The following is a 19878-nucleotide window of genomic DNA, read 5'->3' as shown; positions in this document are numbered from 1 at the left end:
GTCATAGCTACATGGTTCTTGTCATTGGAGATAGGGATAACACACTATCACATTTCATAATACTTTTAAAACAGTCCAGTCCAGATTGCCAATAGACGGTAAGGGCATACTTGTCTTGAATACGTGCATCTGTTTATTATCATAACAAAGTATATATTTCACTTATTTGTCACCCTCATCATGGCAAAGACACGGAGAAATGCATATGATGCAGCTTTCAAGTTGAAGGCAATCGATCTGGCTGTTGGAAAAGGAAATAGAGCTGCTGCACGGGAGCTTGGCCTTAATGAGTCGATGATAAGACGTTGGAAACAGCAGCGTGAGGAACTGACTCAGTGCAAAAAGACAACAAAGGCTTTCAGAGGGAAGAAAAGCAGATGGCCCAAAGTATTTGCAGCCACTCGACATCAGTGTAAATCGTGCATTTAAGGTGGCGCTCCTTGTTCAGTGGGAGTCTTGGATGACAAGTGGGGAGAAATCCTTCACTAAAACGGGCCGCAGGCGAAGAGCAACTTATGGTCAAGTCTGCCAGTGGGTCCTGACAGCGTGGAGCATTGTCAAAAAATCCACTATCATCAACGGGTTTCGAAAGGCTGGACTGCTGCGTGTTGAAGGGGCAAGCATGAGCTCAGCGGGGTATTTGCCTCCGGATGAAAGTGACGAGAGCGACAATGAAACCGATCCAACATTGGATGAAGCAATTCTGAGGCTATTCATCTCCGACACCGAAGGAGATTACTTCAGTGGTTTCAGTGCACAGGAGGAGGAAGATAGTGACCAAGTTCATTTGTTTCAATGTACCGGTAGGCACCTGCGGCTTATAGATATGTGCGGCGTATTTATGTACAAAATACATATTTTTGAATAATTCAGTGGGTGCGGTTTATATTCAGGTGTGCTTAATAGTCCAGCAATTACGGTACCTAATTTTCCCAACTCAGTTTCTCCTTAAAGTTACATCTTGCAATGCACCCTGTGTGTGTTTGTGGGAAATGCGGGACAGGGCCATTATTGACATAGCAACATACTCTGCACTCGCTCTGGGGCAGAGACAAACTGCAAGTTGAACTCGTTGAGAGACTCCTACCCTTACAAAAATGTACCATGGTAGTACAATGAAAAAAATAAAAATGGTATGGTACTATAATGTTTTTTTGGTCACTACCATGGCAGGAAAATACCATGGTACTGTTGCAATACAATGGTATTTTGCTGCCTGGTAGTGAACCAAAAACATTATAGTATCATGCTATTTTATTCATTGTAATACCATGGCAGGAAAATATCATGGTATTTGTACCAATACCAATGTATTTTCCTGCCATGGTAGTGACCACAAAAACATTCTATATTTTTCAAAAAATACTAATGTTTTGTACTAGCAGCATGTAGTGAAACACGAAAGCATGGTAGTTGTTTACAATGCATTATGATGGTCTGTGTCCCAACGTTTTTCAGGTAAAGTGACCAAAAAAAATAGTAATTTATGGTACTCAGAAAATGCTAAATGTACTACTCACTCTGCAATGGCAAAGCGTAGGCCTAGTACCCTCTTAAACCCCTTTGGCTCAATGTGAAAAACCACAACACATTGTCTGGTAGTGTAGTGCACCGTCTTAAACCTTGGGACCTGAGTAAGGTATGGTAAGAAGAATGAAGGGAGTCTGAAACCTTTTTTTCGATAGTTTATCTGGTACTTCTCTCTTCAATACAGTTTTCAGTTGGCTCTCCATCATTCAACTGACTTGACTACTCTTATACAGTTCTAAATAGCCAATATACTAAAAAATATTTGTAAAAAGGTATTATCATCTTATCACATATATACATTTTCAAAATCTAAATCTCAACATATCCCTAAAAACAGTCAGTTACAATGTCTCCCTTTGATTACACGTTCGTTGGTCCTGTCGACATGACAATGACAGGCTAGCTTGACTGGCGCTAACTTTACCATCTACGCTAATGGATTTTATAAATTAATTAAACCATGAAAACATCATCCAAAAATAACAACTTATCATTACACTCGTTTAATTACACAGGATTTGAAACGTCAAGTTAATCACATGCTTTATAACTCGCTAACTATAATGATAACGTTTAAAATGTTTCGTTTATATGGTGCTTCTCTCTTCAGTTGGCTCTCTCGTTCAACTGACTTACTAACTAGGCATATACAGAAAGTACTACCCCTTTTTCACACTAACTATTTCCCTTTTTATGTTACAGACAAACTAGGACCAACAATAGTAGCCTGACTTTATCAGAAACTTGTCCACACTGGTATATAAATTAATCAATATAATACCAAACAACCTCTTTTTACCTTGGGAGGTTTATTTATTTATTTAATGCATTATACTGCCACAATGAATAAAGATGGTACCTTATGATAAATATTGTTACCATTTATCATAATTGTGCGTTGGTATGGTATAATGGTATAATGTATAATGCAGGTTAAAACAATTGTAGTTCAATGATCCACATTTACCATGGTATAAATTATGCAATACCATGGTATTACTTAGGTGCATGGCAGTACCATCATACTTCAAAGCCAAAACCATGGTACATTTCCATGATTCAGACTATGGGATGGTATAAGTGAAAGTATCATAGTGGTACCAGGATATGAATGAAAGTATCCATAGTAGTATCATAGAAAAATATACCAAGGGTAAATTGATCATCCAGTTTGTTGATGCCATTTTACAGCTAGCTAGCTCCACATGCTGATATTGACTTTGGTATTATTGTGTGTAGCTATGTTTGCTAGCTAGCTAGCTAGCCAGCCAGCCCAGAGAGAGCATTGCATTGTGGGTTTTGTAGTCGACTTGAGTTGGAACAGATTTACACAATGATTTTCACATTTTGCTAACAACGTTGTTATAACGGCAAAAGGAAAGATTAGTTCACAAAACAATATTTGTTTTCGCACTGTTAAATCATACGAATTTGTGGTTTTGGGTGGTTTGTCCCTTTAAGGTAAAGCCCCTCATACTCACCATCTTGTGTACAGGCCCCTAGTAGGTTGATGATGTTCTTGTGTTTCCCAATCATCTTCATCATCTCCATCTCTGACACAAGGTCAGACAGGTCTTTCTCTGTAGCATCGTCTGGAGGGGGAAACAAGGCATCAATATACTGTAGAGGACAAAACAGACACACATTTTTTTTTTTAATCACACACACACAAACGTATTCATGCATAAAGACAAGCGCACGCACACACACACTACCCACATCTCTTTCCCCATAATCCAGGACTCCCCAGCCCGTCTGTCCTACAGTCCAAGCAGACAAGCTTAATCTGTGCCGTTATTTAGCATGCTTCACTGACAGCGGTGGTCTAGATTACATTATAGCAGTTTGACTACTAAACACAGGCCTCTATTCTTTCAGCAGCCAGGGAATTAAAAGATATTCAGTCAATCTGAAGTTATTGTCTCCAGCAGCACATGAGTCTTTGTTTCATGGGTCTGATCGAGGCGACCAGTCAGTCAGACACAATGGCATTGGATTTATCCCGCTGTCAGCACCATTACCTGGGCCCCCAAGCCCCACCTCGACAACCCCTACATACAGGTACACACACACGTAGGCACATATAGCCAGTGTATGTAGTGTACATAAGACATAAATAAGTAAACACACCCATGTACACACCCCAGCCACAACATACACCCCAACCCACACACTCACATGTACCTTTCAGCATCTTCACGGCCACTGTGATGGCCTCCTTCGGCTTGTCCTTATCGATGCCTAACGCTTCAGCCATCACCACCTGGCCAAAGCAGCCCTCGCCCAACGGCTTGCCCAGAGTCAACCTGTAGAGGAGAAAAGGGGCAACGTAAGAGAAACAGTTCATGTTCAAACACCTGAGTCATATTCGAGAGAGAGCGAGAGAGCGAGATTGAGAGCGAGATTGAGAAAGCAATTGCAAGACGGAGATAAAGAGAACGAGAAAGAGAGGTAAACAGAGAGCGAACAGGCACTAGGCCAGCGTTTTCCACGCTCCTCTCGCTCTCGCTCTCTCTGCCACTTCCTCTCCATTTCAATCAGGTTGTGTGAGTGCTTAATTGGCTCGATGTGGTGGCAGTGGACTGTGCCAGGGTGGTAGGGCCATAATGCCCTGATACAGGATTGTTCTGATAACATCAGATTCATTAATAAGTGCATCGATGACCACATCTTCATAGTGACCGTACGTATCCGAAGCCATGGATTACTCGCAACATCCATACTGAGCTAAAGGCAAGAGCTGCCGCTTTCAAGGAGGGACATTAATCCGGACGTCTATGTGAAACCCCACTACGACGTCTGACGAAACATCAAACAGGCAAAGCATCAATACTAGACTAAGAACGAATCCTACTACGCCGGTTCTGACACTCAACGGATGTGGCAGGGCTTGCAAACTATCACGGATTACAAAGGGAAACCCAGCGGCGAGATGCCCAGTGACACGAGCCTACCAGACTTCTATTGAGTTTATTTTTAAAAATTTAGAGGGACAGTGCATATTTATCAATGTTTCAGTAAAAGTGCTGGTTTTAGCCAGCCAGCAGATTTTCAACCCCAGTCCCTGGCTGTGCCTGTCATTCACTGACATTTGCAACTTAACAATCACAGCTTTAAAACAATCCACAGCTTTTTTTTAAGAAGCTAAGGATCTTCTGATCCTCTAAATAATGGTTTCTTGTGTAGTACCCTATTTTAATATGATTTTATATACCGTTGAAGTCGGAAGTTTACATACACTTAGGTTGGAGTCATTAAAACTCGTTTTTCAACCACTCAACAAATTTCTTCGTTACAAACTATAGTTTTGGAAAGTCGGTTAGGACATCTACTTCGTGCATGACTCAAGTAATTTTTCCAACAATTGTTTACAGACAGATTATTTCACTTATAATTCACTGTATTACAATACCAGGTGGTCAGAAGGTTACATACACTAAGTTGACTGTGCCTTTAAACAGCTTGGAAAATTCCAGAAAATTATGTCATGGATTTAGAAGCTTCTGATAGGCTAATTTACATAATTTGAGTCAATTGGAGGTGTACCTGTGGATGTATTTCAAGGCCTACCTTCAAACTCACTGCCTGTCATGTACAAAGTAGATGTCCTAACCAACTTGCCAAAACTATAGCTTGTTAACAAGAAATTTGTGGAGTGGTTGAAAAACGAGTTTTAATTTCTCCAACCTAAGTGTATGTAAACTTCCGACTTCAAATGTAAATCTAAGTAAGTCACTCACTCAGTTTGCATAAAATTCTGGAAAACTTTGTAAGAGAAAGGTCTGAATAGCTACACATAGAATGTCTAATAGCTCTCCTTTGTACACACTCACACAGGCACACACACACACACACCCAGACCAAGCCCCACACACTCCACACCACTATTACTCATGGTCACAACACCTCCCTGACCTATGACTCTTTGGTCATAGATTGACCCTCTGATCTTAGTTTGATTGAAAGATGGTGACCCCACCCCTGCAGCCCAGTCCTGCGGCTGTCTAAACATTCACACTGGCTCAGGGGCCTGAGGCCAGCACCCCATCACAGAAACACAATCCCTATTCTGTCCACATACATGCTTCCCAACTACCCCACCACTAGCTCAATGGCACCCATTCTGCACTGGCCCACCACACATAATCAATGTTATTTTTCCTTTCACGCCACCACAAACGTTAACATTCCTGAATGTTGTGCATTTACAACACGGCCCCTGAGGCACTTGGGAATGACAGAGGAGGAGCGGAGGGGGACAGAGATGAATGAAAGAGAGAGAGAGAGAGAGAGAGAGAGAGAGAGAGAGAGAGAGAGAGAGAGAGAGAGAGAGAGAGAGAGAGGGAGAGAGAAAGGGCTCAACTGAGCATGCTAAGGAGAACATTTTGAATTTTCGCAAAACGTTTGCATTCCATCCATAACTCACACAGCACAAACAGTTCCTTTCATTGGCACATCAATTACATTTGCTAGAACTGACTTGGTCACTTTTATTGCCATGCAACTTCAATTCTACTAGCGCACAAACAGACAATCCCGAGTACAGAAAAGAACACATGAGAAATGCTTTTCAGAGATAAGGGAATTCTTCTGGGAATGCTTTTGATCCTCTACTGTTAAATATTCACACTAACATGGCTTGGCCTTACACCACATGCGAAGGCATGTTAATAACCAAAGAGCCAGAGTGTGCTTTACAGCCTGGGTTTTCCATATTGCTTAACAACAAAAGACCTCACCACAGCTAAATCACTACAGTGCATTTGGGAAGTATTCAGACCCCTTTTCCAATTTTTTTTATGTTACAGCCTTAGTCTAAAATGGATTCACACATTTTGTTTTATCAATCTACACCCAATACCCCATAATGACAAAGCGAAAACAGGTTTGTTGAAGTTTTTGCAAATATATAAAGAAATACCTTATTTACATATGTATTCAGACCCTTTGCTATGAGACTCAAAGGTGCATCCTGTTTCCATTGATCATCCTTGAGATGTTTCTACAACTTGATTGCAGTCGACCTGTGGTAAATTCAATTGATTGGGCATGATTTGGAAAGACATAGACACATGTCTATATAAACTCCCACAGTTGACAGTGCATGTCAGAACAAAAACTAAGCCATGAGATCGAAAGAATTGTGGAAAAAGTGTGGAGACAGGATTGTGTCGAGGGCACAGACCTGGGGAAAAGTACCAAAACATTTATGCAGCATTTAAGGTCCCCAAGAACACAGCGGCCTCCATCATTCTTAAGTGGAAGAAGTTTGGAACCATCAAGGTTCTTCCTAGAGCTGGCCGCCTGGCCAAACTGAGCAAACGGGGGAGGGCCTTGATGAGGGAGGTGACCAAGAACCCAATGGTCACCCTGACAGAGCTCCAGAGTTCCTCTGTGGAGATGGGAGGACCTTCCAGAAGGATAACCATCTCTGCAGCTCTCCACCAATCAGGCCGTTATGGTAAAGTGACCAGATGGAAGCCACTCCTCAGTAAATGGCACATGACAGCCCACTTGAAATATGCCAAAAGACACCTAAAGGACTCTGAGACCATGAGAAACAAGATTCTCTGGTCTAATGACACCAACATTGAACTCCTTGGCCTGAATGCTAAGTTTCAAGTCTAGAGGAAACCTGGCACCATCCCTACTGTGACGGCCCTGAATTTTTCTGAACCGTCTCAGTGCAGCTCCTTCAAATAGGGCGCTTTCCCTTTAATTTCCAATTAAATAGCCAGCATCAGCTGCGCAAAAGGGGGGTTGTGATGGAGACGTGAATGAGGATGTGTTCAACCCTCAGTTCCGAAGCTTCTCTATTCCGTTTGTTTTGTTGCCGTTAAACGTGTGTTTTGTAGCCTAATAGAGTTTAACCAGGATCGGATCCACTCTTTGCATCCGTGGACTACACCTCTCCGTTCTTCGTGGCCTTTCTCCGCTAGAGATCTATTGGCGGATTGGATTGTCTGACTGACCGACTGACTACAACCTTTTTGTATACGGTATTTCATTTGTTTTGATGTGAGGTATACTGTGATGATTTATGTAGTTAGTTGTAGTTGAGGACTTAGTAAGAGTTGATACGCTTTAAGTTCTGTGGTAAAATAATTGTTATATTGATGGTATGTTTAATACTGTGTTTACGCTACACTGAATGAATGGACAATCATTGCGTGACAAAAGTCACTTGAGTTCACTGAACTCCTTTACCGGGCTGGACTCTTTTTAGGCCCGAGGTACAGGACATTTCTGGAGGAACCAGAACTCATTGTGTTATATTATTATATGTGTGTGTAATCATTGATGTTGTTAATACAACCCACGCAAAAGAATATAGTTGTTTTTGAAGTTCTTTCCAATGTTTTAAGGGTTTATGAACAGTCTATTTCCATCCTGACTTTTACATAAGTCCTTTGTATTGGTGTAGACTTGACGGACCAGATGGGACTCATTCCCATCCAAACTAAAAGGAGAAACCAATGTTTTCTCTGGTAGGCACAACCTACCTGGCACCCCTATAAATAATAACCTCAAGTCAAAACCGTTACACTACGGTGAAGCATGGTGGTGGCAGCAAAATGTGTGAGTCCATTTTTGAATAAGGCTGTAACGTAACAAAATGTTGAAACGGTCAAGGGGTCTGAATACTTTTCCGAGTGCACTGCATGTATAAGTGTTGTGTCCCTAAGCCTGACACTTTCCACTGAAGCTGACTGAGGCCATTAGTTCAACTCGTAGGGACTAACTGTTCTGGTATGAGGCAAAGCAAACAGTCACAGCACAAACAGACAGACTATAGCCATGACACACACCCTCGGGATGTGATACATGGAAACATTTTGTTAATGTTTAAACAGTAATGTTTTATCTGTTTTCCGTTAAAACAATGAGACAAATGCATAAAATTCCATGTGAATTCACAAACCAGACGGTCTCCATCGTGTTTCCCGAGAAGAGAAAGAGAAAATGTTATCATTTATGGTGTTGCTGCTCTTGCTTTTCAGCTAGCGTCTCTCGGTTTGATGCAGTCAAGACAGGTACTATGTATTCAGATGAGATGATAAATACCAAGCAATTAGTAAGTCTACCAGCGCGAGTTCACTTGGTTGCTATCTCTCTCCCCCTTCCTGCTCCCCTCGTCACTCACAGATGCACAACGCACGGCCCCTCCCTCCCTCGCTCCCTGTGAGCTTCTCTTTCCTTCCTGCATTACATCTCTGGTTAATAAACTAGCTAAAATAATCAAATGGATCCTCCTAATATTACAGCGTTGTTGTTTGGGGTATTTGTTTGTTTTTGTATTTCCCCCTTTATGATGAGGACTTGTTAGTGGTAGTTTTGTGATAACTGCAACAACTAACATTGTTTTTATAGGCAAAAAAAAAATGTACAATCCCAATTTTGTTTAAACTTTTTCAACACGGGGTCCTGATCATTAGGCTCAACATTTGAAAACATTTTGCAATGGAAAACAAAAATTAGGGTTGCATATTGGACAAGTCCAGGTTGTCCCTTCCTCTTTCAGTCCCTCATTCTTCTGTTTTGTGCCTAATGAACACTACCCTGGTACAGTGTAGTACTCAGAAATGACTCATTGTTCTTTATCACAGTCATAGCCATTACTCACTGGTTAATCATTACAGTTAATAAACCATGTTCAATGGTGCTTAATGGTATATTACACCAGACAACAATAGTGCCTCATGTAACAGCCTACCGATATAATCAGTTAGCTAAATGTTTGCATAAGTTGCCATCATTATACCGTGATGGGGGGGGGTAAATCTGCTACTATAATGCATATAGTTAGGAGACAATTAAGTAAGGAGCAACTTTCACTTTAAATTGCGAAAACACTGCCTCATGCTCTTCCAAATGGGACCCTGCACTGAATTCATTTCTGGAGGTGTTTGAAGTTAGGTAGAAATACTGTCCATTTCAACTGAGAAAAAACCTCCCTGAGTGCAGCTTACAACAGTATGCAGCCAGCCTTGGGCCTCACCGATTCTCAGCGAAATACCTGAGGGTAAAGCCACTGTAGGCCACATTCCAGGGGGTCTGTGAAGCAGTTAAGCAACACAAATTAACCAATGATTGAAAGACAAAATGACCTATGTTGCACGTATCTAGGCGTTGCGGGAGTTTGCCGAGCGCCTGCTATGTAAGAAGCCTGAAATGCAGCCATACCGATGAGGTGCCACACCCTATACCCCCCCCCCCCCCCTCCCTATTCCTACTTCGGTTCCTGTCTCTGTCCCTCACCTGTCTCTGGAGAACTCCCAGCGTGGGTCCTCAGGGAGGTCATACTCTGGGATGGGGTCGTCGTGGCCAGCCGAGCTACGTCGTGTGGTGATGCGGACCAACGGAGTGCTGGAGTTCATCGAGGAGCTGGAGTCATTTGACACCTGTAGGAGACGGATTGGCTGATCACCTGTCTCGATACACGGGCCATATTAAAAAAACGGAGTGTAGGTGTGTGTGTGCACGTGTCCCCAGAACTAAAGATCAAATGATACCGATATGGATTGTTATTGTGCAAATCAACATATTTTCCTTTCCATTTAAAAAAGAGTGAATTGTATGTCAGTAATCATTAGAGTTGAGCAACAACTCAGTGCTAGAGAGTAACGTTCAATCTGATGAATGTGTCCATTTATCATGCTGTTGTCATTGTCCTCAGGGCTCCTATCTCCTTTCGTCCTAACCTTACCTTGACACAGGAACCACCCGTCTCTCGCAGGAATGTAATCCAACACTTTTTGTACCTCTTGGAGTTTGTGTTTTTCCCCTTGAGGGAAAAGCATCACTCACAGAGAAGTAGAAGAGCTAGAGCAGGAGCTAGAGCAGGAGCTAGAGCAGGAGCTAGAGCAGGAGCTAGAGGTGATGGATAACAGTGCTAACATGCTCAGACGCCATGCACTGTAGCTAGCTGTCTTTCAGTAGAGTTAACTGGGGTTTAGCACCTCAAGCAGTGCGATGTATTAGTTACAGTATTGTTATGAAAATCCACTTCCCATGAACAGCTACATTTCGTGGGCTCTCAAATTAGAGTACCAATAACCCAATTGAGTAAGATCTATGTCAGGAGTACAAATTTGGTGGAACCTTTTTTGTGTTTTCCCGCTCTTGTTGGGTAAACTTTGGACTATTTTCTGTCATTTGCATATAAATCTGAGTATTTAGGGCTTTTCACACTGCTATATCTGAAACCGAGCCGAGCCAAACCAAGCTGTGCTGAGCCGGCCTGGTTACACATCCACCATAGTAGCTGAAACCATGAAATTATAATATCCTAGTCAGTACAGTTTCGTCCGGGTCAGAACAACAGTGTGAAAACATAATTATGTGTGAATGCATGTGTGTGTGGAGTTTGTGTTTCTACAGGTGTTAAAGGCCTTGGTAACCCCTTATCTACTTTCTGTTACCTGGCGGCGCAGAGGTATCTGCTTGCTGAGTTTGTGGACCGCTGGCTGGTTCCCAAAGTCAGGCTTCTTAGCCGTATTCCTCATCCGGCACACCACCACGATGACCACCATACAGGCGATCAAGAACACCCCGATGCAGTAGATGGCTATCTCCACGTAGTCAGGTGACATCAGACCCGTCACCATCTCGTCGTTACTGGCTGATTGGGGAGGGGAGAGGGTCAGGGAGGAATAAGAAAAGAAATGGAACGTAGAGGCACATGCTGACTCTTGACATATGTACACACACACTGAGAGACACACGGACACGTAAACAAACAGACACGGACACACGACATCTGATAGACGCCCATGGATAAACAGAACACACGCCATGGAAACAACATACACACACACACACACACACACACACACTCACACGTCATCGCTAGATAGACAAACAAAATGTAAATAATGACAAAGACGCACACGCAACATTTTTTTTTCTCTCCCTCCTCCTCCTCCTCTTCATCAAACAACCATATACTTACTGCCCATCTAGGACAGACAGGAAATGGAATTGATCTGAGAAGAGGGGGTAAACCAGATCAAAGTGGGAAAACACAGTGTGTTGGAGAGTACATCTTGACTGAGCTCAAACAGTACGCTGTACATACTATGCGCCTACATTCAGGGCTACTTGACAACCACACATGCAGGATGCAGACACACATTCTCTTTCTCTCAAATACACACGCATGCACTCACACACACGCATGCACTCACACACACACACACACGCGCGCGCTTACTCTCGCTCTCTCCCTCTCTCTTTCACACACACACACACACACACAGACACTCACTTCAGATGGCAAACAAGTGAGTGATGCCCTTTGTGGTTATATATGGCCTGAGCTTCCTGTCTGAAAGAAACGGGTCTGCGTCTGTCTCTGAGTGGCTATAGGACCACAGCCTGTTCCATAATGCATGCCATCCACCCACAGCTACAAACAAGGCCCTTGTGATGTGCAGTCATGGGAAATAATAACATGTTGGAACTTTTCTCCTGTCAGCATTGTATCCCCTGGTCCAAAAATCACAGCAAACAGCCGCAACACAGACAGCAGGCAGCGCCATACAGGCGCCACCAGAGCAGATACTTGGAACTAGGGCAATAAATCAAAGATATTATTCCCCAAGGAATTATTATTCGGCTGCCTGTGATAATTTGATTTTGTTTAGAGACAAAACATAGCTATTTTCTGCGAGTACATAAAGGCAGTGTTTTCAAAAAGCACCGTCGGCTGTCAGCTAAACAGCCAATAACAGACATTGTCACCCGGCTACTTTTTCCACTTCATAAATTAACTAGGCTTCTTTTCATTTAAAAGTTTTAAAGTCACTAGTCAATAAAGTCCGTATATCTATCTCCAGCTGGAATGAACGCTATGCATATTCTAGTGATCTACTACCGTCAGTCACAAAGCGAGGGACGACAGGGAAACACTGCTGGTTTGTCAGTCTGCTGTGTGTCCCACGTCTTGGTATCCATGTTACTTTTGTGTGATGTGGTTGGCTGCAGTCTAATTTCTTTACACAGGGGGAGAGCGTGATGCTTCTTCATCGTCTCCTGCGAGTGAATTTACACCTCCCATAGTGCATTCGGGAAGTATTCAGAACCTTTTACTTTTTCCACATTTTGTTACAGTATGTTACAGCCTTATTCTAAAATTGATTTAATAGTTTTTTACCTAATCAATCTAAACACAATACCCCATAAAGACAAATCAAAAACTTTTTAGAAATTTTTGCAAAATTACTGAAATACAAAACTGATATCACATCTACATAAGTATTCAGACCCTTTACACCTTTACCCCACACCTTTGGCAGTGATTACAGCCATCCAAGTCTTCTTGGGTATGGCACTACAAGCTTGGCACACCTGTATTTGGGGAGTTTCTCCCATTCTTCTCTGCAGATCCTCTCAAGCTCTGTCAGGTTGGATGGGGAGTGTCTCTGCACAGCTATCTTCAGGTCTCTCCAGAGATCGGGTTCAAGTCTGGGCTCTGGCTGGGCCACTCAAGGACATTCAGAGACTTGTCCTGAAGCCACTCCTGCGTTGTCTTGGCTGTGTGCTTAGGGTCACTGTCCTGTTGGAAGGTGAACCTATGCCCCAGTTTGAGGTATTTATCTTTCCCTCAATTCTTACTAGTCTCCCAGGCCCTGTCACAACCATGCTTCACTGCTTCACTTGGTTTCCTCCAGACGTGACGCTTGGCATTCAGGCTAAAGAGTTCAATCTTGGTTTCATCAGAGCAGAGAATCTTGTTTCACATGGTCTGAGTGTCCTTTAGGTGCCTTTTGGCAAACTCCAAGCAGGCTTTTACTAAGGAGTGGCTTCCGTCTGGCCACTCTACCATAAAGGCCTGTTTGGTGGAGTGCTGCAGGGATGGTTGTCCTTCTGGAAGGTTCTCCCATCTCCACAGAGGAACTCTTGATCATCTACCTGACCAAGGCTCTTCTCCCCAGATTGCTCAGTTTGGCCGGGCGGACAGCTTTAGGAAGAGGCTTGGTGGTTCCAAACTTCTTCCACTAACAATGATGGAGGCCTCTGTGTTCTTGGGGACCTTCTCCAGATCTGTGCCTCTAAACAATCCTGTCTCTGAGTTCTACGGACAATTCCTTTGACCTCATGGCTTGGTTTTTGCTCTGGCAGGCGTCAACTGTGGGACCTTATAGACAGGTCGGTGCCTTTCCAAATCATGTCCAATCAATTGAATGTACCACAAGTGGCCTCCAATCAAGTTGTAGAAACATCAAGGATGATCAATCGAAATAGGATGCACCTGAGCTCAATTTCGAGTCTCATAGCAAAGGGCCTAAATACTTATGTAAATAAGGTCACTCGTTTTTTTCTAAAAACCTGTTATCGCTTTGTCATTATGGGCTATTATGTGTAGATTCAAGAGCAAAATTATGTATTTAATCCATTTTAGAATAAGGCTGTAAAAAAATGTGTAAGAAGTCAATGGGTCTGAATACATTCAGAATGCACTGTAAATGTAAAAAATAATGTTTTAACTATATATATATATATATATATATATATATATATATATATATATATATATATATTTCCTGACCTTTATTTTATCTCTGATATAGGAGAGGCAAATATTGAAAATACTATTTTGGTATTTTGAGTCCTGTTTAGTGCAGAATGAGGATACGTTCTCTTTTGGTGCAGTTTCCTCTCTCTAAAGCTTCTAAACACTATTATGATGTTTTGAATCCTGTCTCGGGTCTTGATGTTTTACTTTATTTTCTGTATTTAATCGATTGCCATTTTATACCGTTTTGGAAGGCAATGTAAAGCACAGTGTTCAAACGAACAACACTAACTGGAGGTTAAACTGCAAAAATTGAGGATTCTGCACATGCCTTTTCAATTGACAATCACGAATGTGTGACTGGGTGCTGTCCTCTTTGAATGACGGTTTTGATATCCGTTCATGATCCATTACACCTCATGGCACAACGAGTTTAATACTAACATAGAAATATGCTTTTCCTTCTTCAAACATGCATACAACATTGTGTGAAAATAATAAAACCAAACCTTTTTGAATTACCCACAATCCTCAGTCACATGGCATGATAGGAGATGCAAGGTTATTAAAACTAGACTTCCAATGAGTTAAACCACTCAATTTTCTCTCTCGTTGGTTATCCTCATGAAAAAGAATTCCACATGAAGCTGAATGGGAGAATGCCAAGAGTGTGCAAAGCTGTCATCAAAGCCTTTGAAGAATGGCTACTTTGAAGAATCTCAAATATGAAATATATTTTGATTTGTTTAACACTTTTTGCTTACTACATGATTCCATATGTGTTATTTCATAGTTGTGATGTATTCACTATTATTACACAATGTAGAAAATAGTGAAAATAAAGATAAAAAACCTTGAATGAGTAGGTGTTCTAAAACTTTTAACCGGTAGTGAAAGAGACACAGACACACACGAACTCGCGCCGACACAAAGAGACACATAGACATTTAAACACACACACCCACTCGCGCAGACACAGGGAGACACACAGACATTTAAACACACACACGCAGCCACACACACTATATCAAATACATTGAATACATTGAAGGGAAAAAAATGATGTTCAAGAAAGTAAGTATTGAGGCTGTGGCTTTTTTATTTTCTTTTGTATTATCTCAAGGAGAAATAATAAAAAGGAAATAAATTATTAGACCCAGGAAAGAAGCCATGAGGGAATTGGCATCCAATCTTAGGTCACCCATTAACACCGACAGACAGACAATATCATCAAGACAGACAGACACCCTGCTTTTATAAAACCATGCAGTCCGAGCCGAAATTTCCCAACTTTCCCCGAGAACCAGAAGAGAGAAAGAGATACGATGTGAAAAAGAGAAAGAAACGAGGGAGGAAGGGGAGGAGAGAGAGACAAAACCCCTCGAGTAAGGAGATACAGTGCATTCATAAAGTATTCAGACCCCTTGAATTGTCCCACACTTTTTCCACAATTATTTCGACCTCATGGCTTAGTTTTTGTTCTGACATGCACTGTCAACTGTGGGACCTTATATAGACAGGTGTATGCCTTTTCAAATCATGTCCAATCAATTTAATTTACCACAGCTGGACTCCAATTAAGTTTAAAATACATCTCAAGGATGATCAATGGAAACAGGATGTACCGGAGCTCAATTTCGAGTCTCATATCAAAGGGTCTGAATACCTCTGTTTTTAATTTTTTATATATTTGCTGAAACTTTTAAAAACCCGTTTTCTCTTCGTCATTATCGGGCATCGTGTGTAGATTGATGAGGAGAAAAAATATGTGATACATTTTAGAATTGCTGTCACGTAACAAAATGTGAAAAAAGTCAAGGGGTGTGAATACTTTCCGAATGCACTGTATATATATATTATATATTTAAAAAATATGTATTTTCCTTTATTATATTCCCTAACTCTACCATCCCTCCCCTAATTGGAATAAACTAATGAACAACAACCCTTAGGCTTCTACTTTCAACTTATACATACTATATACATTTTACAGTAGTTATCATTTGTTTGATTTTGTCCCATCCTTCAGCTCCACTCAACACCTCCCATCTATCTCTGAACACCTTCCAGTTTTGGTTTATATTTTCCATTATATTTTTAACTCTGTTGTGATGTTTCACAAAAGTTCTGAACCTTTCTATTCTCATAGATTCTACTGACTGTAAATTAAAGACACAATTGTTTGCTAAGAGTATTATTATATTATTGCTCGACTGACCATAGCCGTGTTTGAATACACATACTAACATTCTGTATACTACATACTTAATGAGTATATACTTCACACTATGTCCTATTAGTTCAATTTAGTTTACTGTAAACAAACGGTATCCTTTCAGTTGAGCGTTCTAGCGCTTGTCTACCAGAATTTTATGCTGTTGCTATTCAACTTCTTACTATCTTGTTAGCATAACATATTACTAGCTATATATATTACGACTTCGGGTGTGTTGGTAAATTCAATCTGGAGTGCCAGAGTGCACTCACAGTGTGCTCTGGGCGTTAGTAAGTTCAGAGCATTTTACTCTCGGAGCTTTCAGAGCAAGCACTGGATACCAGTCAAGCACCCAAGCTAATTGGCAAACATTGGCTAGCTACTTCCAGACACAAATGAGAGAAAACCTCACTCTTACCATTTTACTCGCCCTAGCAGAGCTTGTTAAGCTCTTTTCGTGTTATCCAGAGCATTGGTGGCTGGAATTAATACATTATGGCCTTTCTCTTGTAATCTGAATAAAGGGAAAAATAACATTCTTGAACATGGGGTGAGACATTCTTACTAATCTACGAGAGAACCCGTTCAGATTTAAGTATACCTTTTGTATGACTGAAGCCTTTAGTGAGAGGTCTAATGATTTTATATTAAATTAGTTCTGCCCCCGAATTAATATTCATATAAATAGGCCAGTTTAATTTTGTTTGGCTTCCGTTCCAAATAAAATGGAATATTTTTGCTCATATAATTAAAAACATAATTCGCCAGGTGTAGGCAATGCCATACGCAAATTAGTAAACTGAGATATGACTAAAGAGTTAAATCAGGTTGATTTTTCCACAAATAGACATATCATATCTATTTTTGACAACTTTCTATTAAAATGTATTGTAGTGAGATCATTTATTTAGTTTGGGATGTGAACACAGAGTATATTGCATTGTCAGACCATTTTATTGGTAACCTACACAGTAATGTAAAAGTTATGTTTTTTTGTGATCCAGTGAGTTTAGAAAAGTATCTGGAAAAATTCAAGGGTTCTGAATACTTTCTCGAATGCACTGTACTTGAGCCATTCGGGGAAGTCGTCTTCCGCTCTGGAGTTATAATAAGCCTTGAGCAAATGTCCCTCTATTAGGCCCCGAAGCTATCAAAACGTTGCCAATCAAAATAACAGAATATATGGAATACATATTCCTGCTCCAGTATAGAGCCTTATCCAGTACACGACACACTGACGTCACGTATATATGTGTGCGACTCTTGGCAGCAGTTAGAAAGCCATCACCATCTGCGCCCATTAAACATAACCTCGACTTGCGATGATGACATAAACATTATATTACGCAGGACATTCATACGAGCCTTAAAATCCAATTGTAATCAAAAAGTAGTGTGAAATGTACTCATAAGCAACATGTAAATAAGAACTCCCCCTTGTTCTGCCAACAACTTGCGCGCATCGCCCTCTGTGCAGCAATGTTAAACACAGAAAGGGGTCTAATTACATGGAGTTATATGTTGAGTTGTTGACTGTGTAAGCTCATCATAGTAATCTGATATTTACATTTTTATTTTACCCGTTTTTCTCTCCAATTTTGTGGTATCCAATTGGTAGTTACAGTCTTGTCCCATCGCCACAACTCCCGTACGGACTCAGGAGAGACGAAAGTCGAGAGCCGTGCGTCCCCTGAAACCAACCCAGTCAAGACGCACTGCAGCTTGACACAATGCCCTTTTAACCCAGAAGCTAGCCTTACAATATGTTGGAAGAAACACCGTATACCTGGCGACCGTGTCAGCGTGCATGTGCCCGGCACGCCACAGAAGTCACTAGAGCGCAGGATCTTTAGTGGCACAGCTAGCACTGTGATGCAGTGCCTTAGACCTCTGCGCCCCTCGGGAGCCCTATGATATTTTGTTATTTCGTTGAGTTAGGTTGTTTTCACTCCAGAGGGACTTTTCACTTCTCTGTTCGTCTTCCCATAGAAATTATCGAAATAACTTTATTGACTGAACATTGAACCATTAGTGGACAACATTGATAGAGAAAGGGGGGAAAGGGAGCGCAGTATAGTTGAGTGTATATACCTGGAAGCACCGTCAACCAAGCAGTGTGATAGGAGATCCCAATAGAATTGCCCGCCAAGCACGTATACTCCCCAGCATCCTCGTAAGTGACATTGGGGAGGTAGAGGACTTCAATCTCCTTGTCCGTGGTGTTAACACCTGCGGTCTGGGAGAGGGAGAGGAGGAAGGGTGGAGGACGATGAAAAGGAGGAAAGGAAGAGAAAGGAAGGGGGGGTGGAGAATGGGACAGAAGGGGTGGAAGAAGAAGGAGGAAGACAAAGGGAGGGAGGATGCAGGAAAAGAAGGGAAGATGAAGGATTAGAGTAGAGGATGGATATTTGAGGGGGTTGAAATGGAAGAAAGTAAGATAAAGGGAAAGGAGTCGGAGTAAGAATAGAGGGGAGGGAAGAAGAGAGCAGGAGGAAGCAGATGTAACAATTAAATCCACAACACCAGGAGAGAGGAGAAGCTGGATGGCGTCCATCACTGGGAGGAGAACTGGTGACCCATATATAGAGATAGAGTAGATGGGAGGAGCTTTCAAAACAAACAAGAAGAGCACCTCGTACCACAGGGAAAAATAGGAAACACAATACACAAAAACACTGTAAAAAAAATCCCTTCACCCAGAACACCAGAGCCCAATAGTAAGTCCACACCAGGCCTGTGTATGCATAGTGCACACAACCACAGAAGGAGAATATATGGAGATCACCCCACTGCAGCACCCAACACTAGCCTGTACAATGACACATCACACCTTTCAACTGAGAGAGCGAGAGCGAGCGAGAGAGATGAGGCACGTGATGGACATGGCAGGTTAGTGCATGGGCGTGCAGGTCCAGTGGGCATTTCCATGGCTGTACAGTCACAGTCAGACACAGCACAGTAGAGCAGCTGGGAGTAAAACAGTAGAACACTGGGAGAGAGTAGGTCAGTCCACAACCCAACAGGAACCAAGACCAGCACACCACCAAACCACACTGAACCGGGTCAGTAACAGGCCCAAAGAGACCATAAGGGAGGGGGTCAACAGAGGTCAAGGGTCAGGCGTCAGTGGTTACCTGGGATGACGGTCAGCCAGCCCGACTGGTTGACCGCCCCTATATAATTGGAGACTTTACAGGTATACTCTCCGGCATCCTCCTCGGTCACGTTGGTGAGCGTGAGCACCTCCACGTCCGAGCTATTGATGCCCGAGCGCTGGAGTGTGTGAGCCACACATACAAAAACACGCATGTGCACACACACACACGGCAGCAAGGGGATAAAACACAGAAAAGCCTGTTAACTGTCACATCTGCAATCTAAGTGCAGGGAGAGGAGAGTAAAGGAGCCGCCACCCAGACAGGAACACAGCTAGAGTGCTCCAGTAGTATAGTATAGAAGGACAATTAGTATTTACTACTCTTCGTAAAGGGGGAAAATTTAGTTTTCTTTCAGTTTCACTCTCTTATAGGAAGAGAAATTGGACACTAACAAAAAGCTTTTACCAACGGCAAGAAGGTAACCTGAAAACATAATCATTATTATTATTAGCCTACAC

At 42.0% G+C, this 19878-nt stretch overlaps 1 protein-coding gene across 7 annotated transcripts in view; it reads right to left on the bottom strand.

Moving 5' to 3' along the window:
• Nucleotides 1-19878, bottom strand: part of fgfr2 (fibroblast growth factor receptor 2) — a 111569-nt gene that overhangs the window by 37364 nt on the left and 54327 nt on the right. For 4 of the 7 annotated variants that reach the window (XM_046359167.1, XM_046359168.1, XM_046359173.1 and 1 more), the window contains 5 exons: nucleotides 18354-18498; nucleotides 10947-11152; nucleotides 9790-9932; nucleotides 3715-3836; nucleotides 3012-3122 (listed from right to left, as the gene is read on the bottom strand). In XM_046359167.1, coding sequence (XP_046215123.1) covers nucleotides 3012-3122; nucleotides 3715-3836; nucleotides 9790-9932; nucleotides 10947-11152; nucleotides 18354-18498 — 727 coding nt within the window. Of the gene's footprint in view, nucleotides 1-3011; nucleotides 3123-3714; nucleotides 3837-9789; nucleotides 9933-10946; nucleotides 11153-18353; nucleotides 18499-19396; nucleotides 19536-19878 lie in introns of all 7 variants that reach the window. The other 3 variants (XM_046359172.1, XM_046359170.1, XM_046359171.1) reach the window with 3 other exon arrangements.

This window comes from Oncorhynchus gorbuscha, linkage group LG08 (assembly GCF_021184085.1).
Source record: "Oncorhynchus gorbuscha isolate QuinsamMale2020 ecotype Even-year linkage group LG08, OgorEven_v1.0, whole genome shotgun sequence".
Classification (NCBI taxonomy): domain Eukaryota; kingdom Metazoa; phylum Chordata; class Actinopteri; order Salmoniformes; family Salmonidae; genus Oncorhynchus; species Oncorhynchus gorbuscha.
The sequence above is the reverse complement of the archived record's forward strand: the minus strand, read 5'-3'. Positions and strand labels throughout refer to the sequence as shown.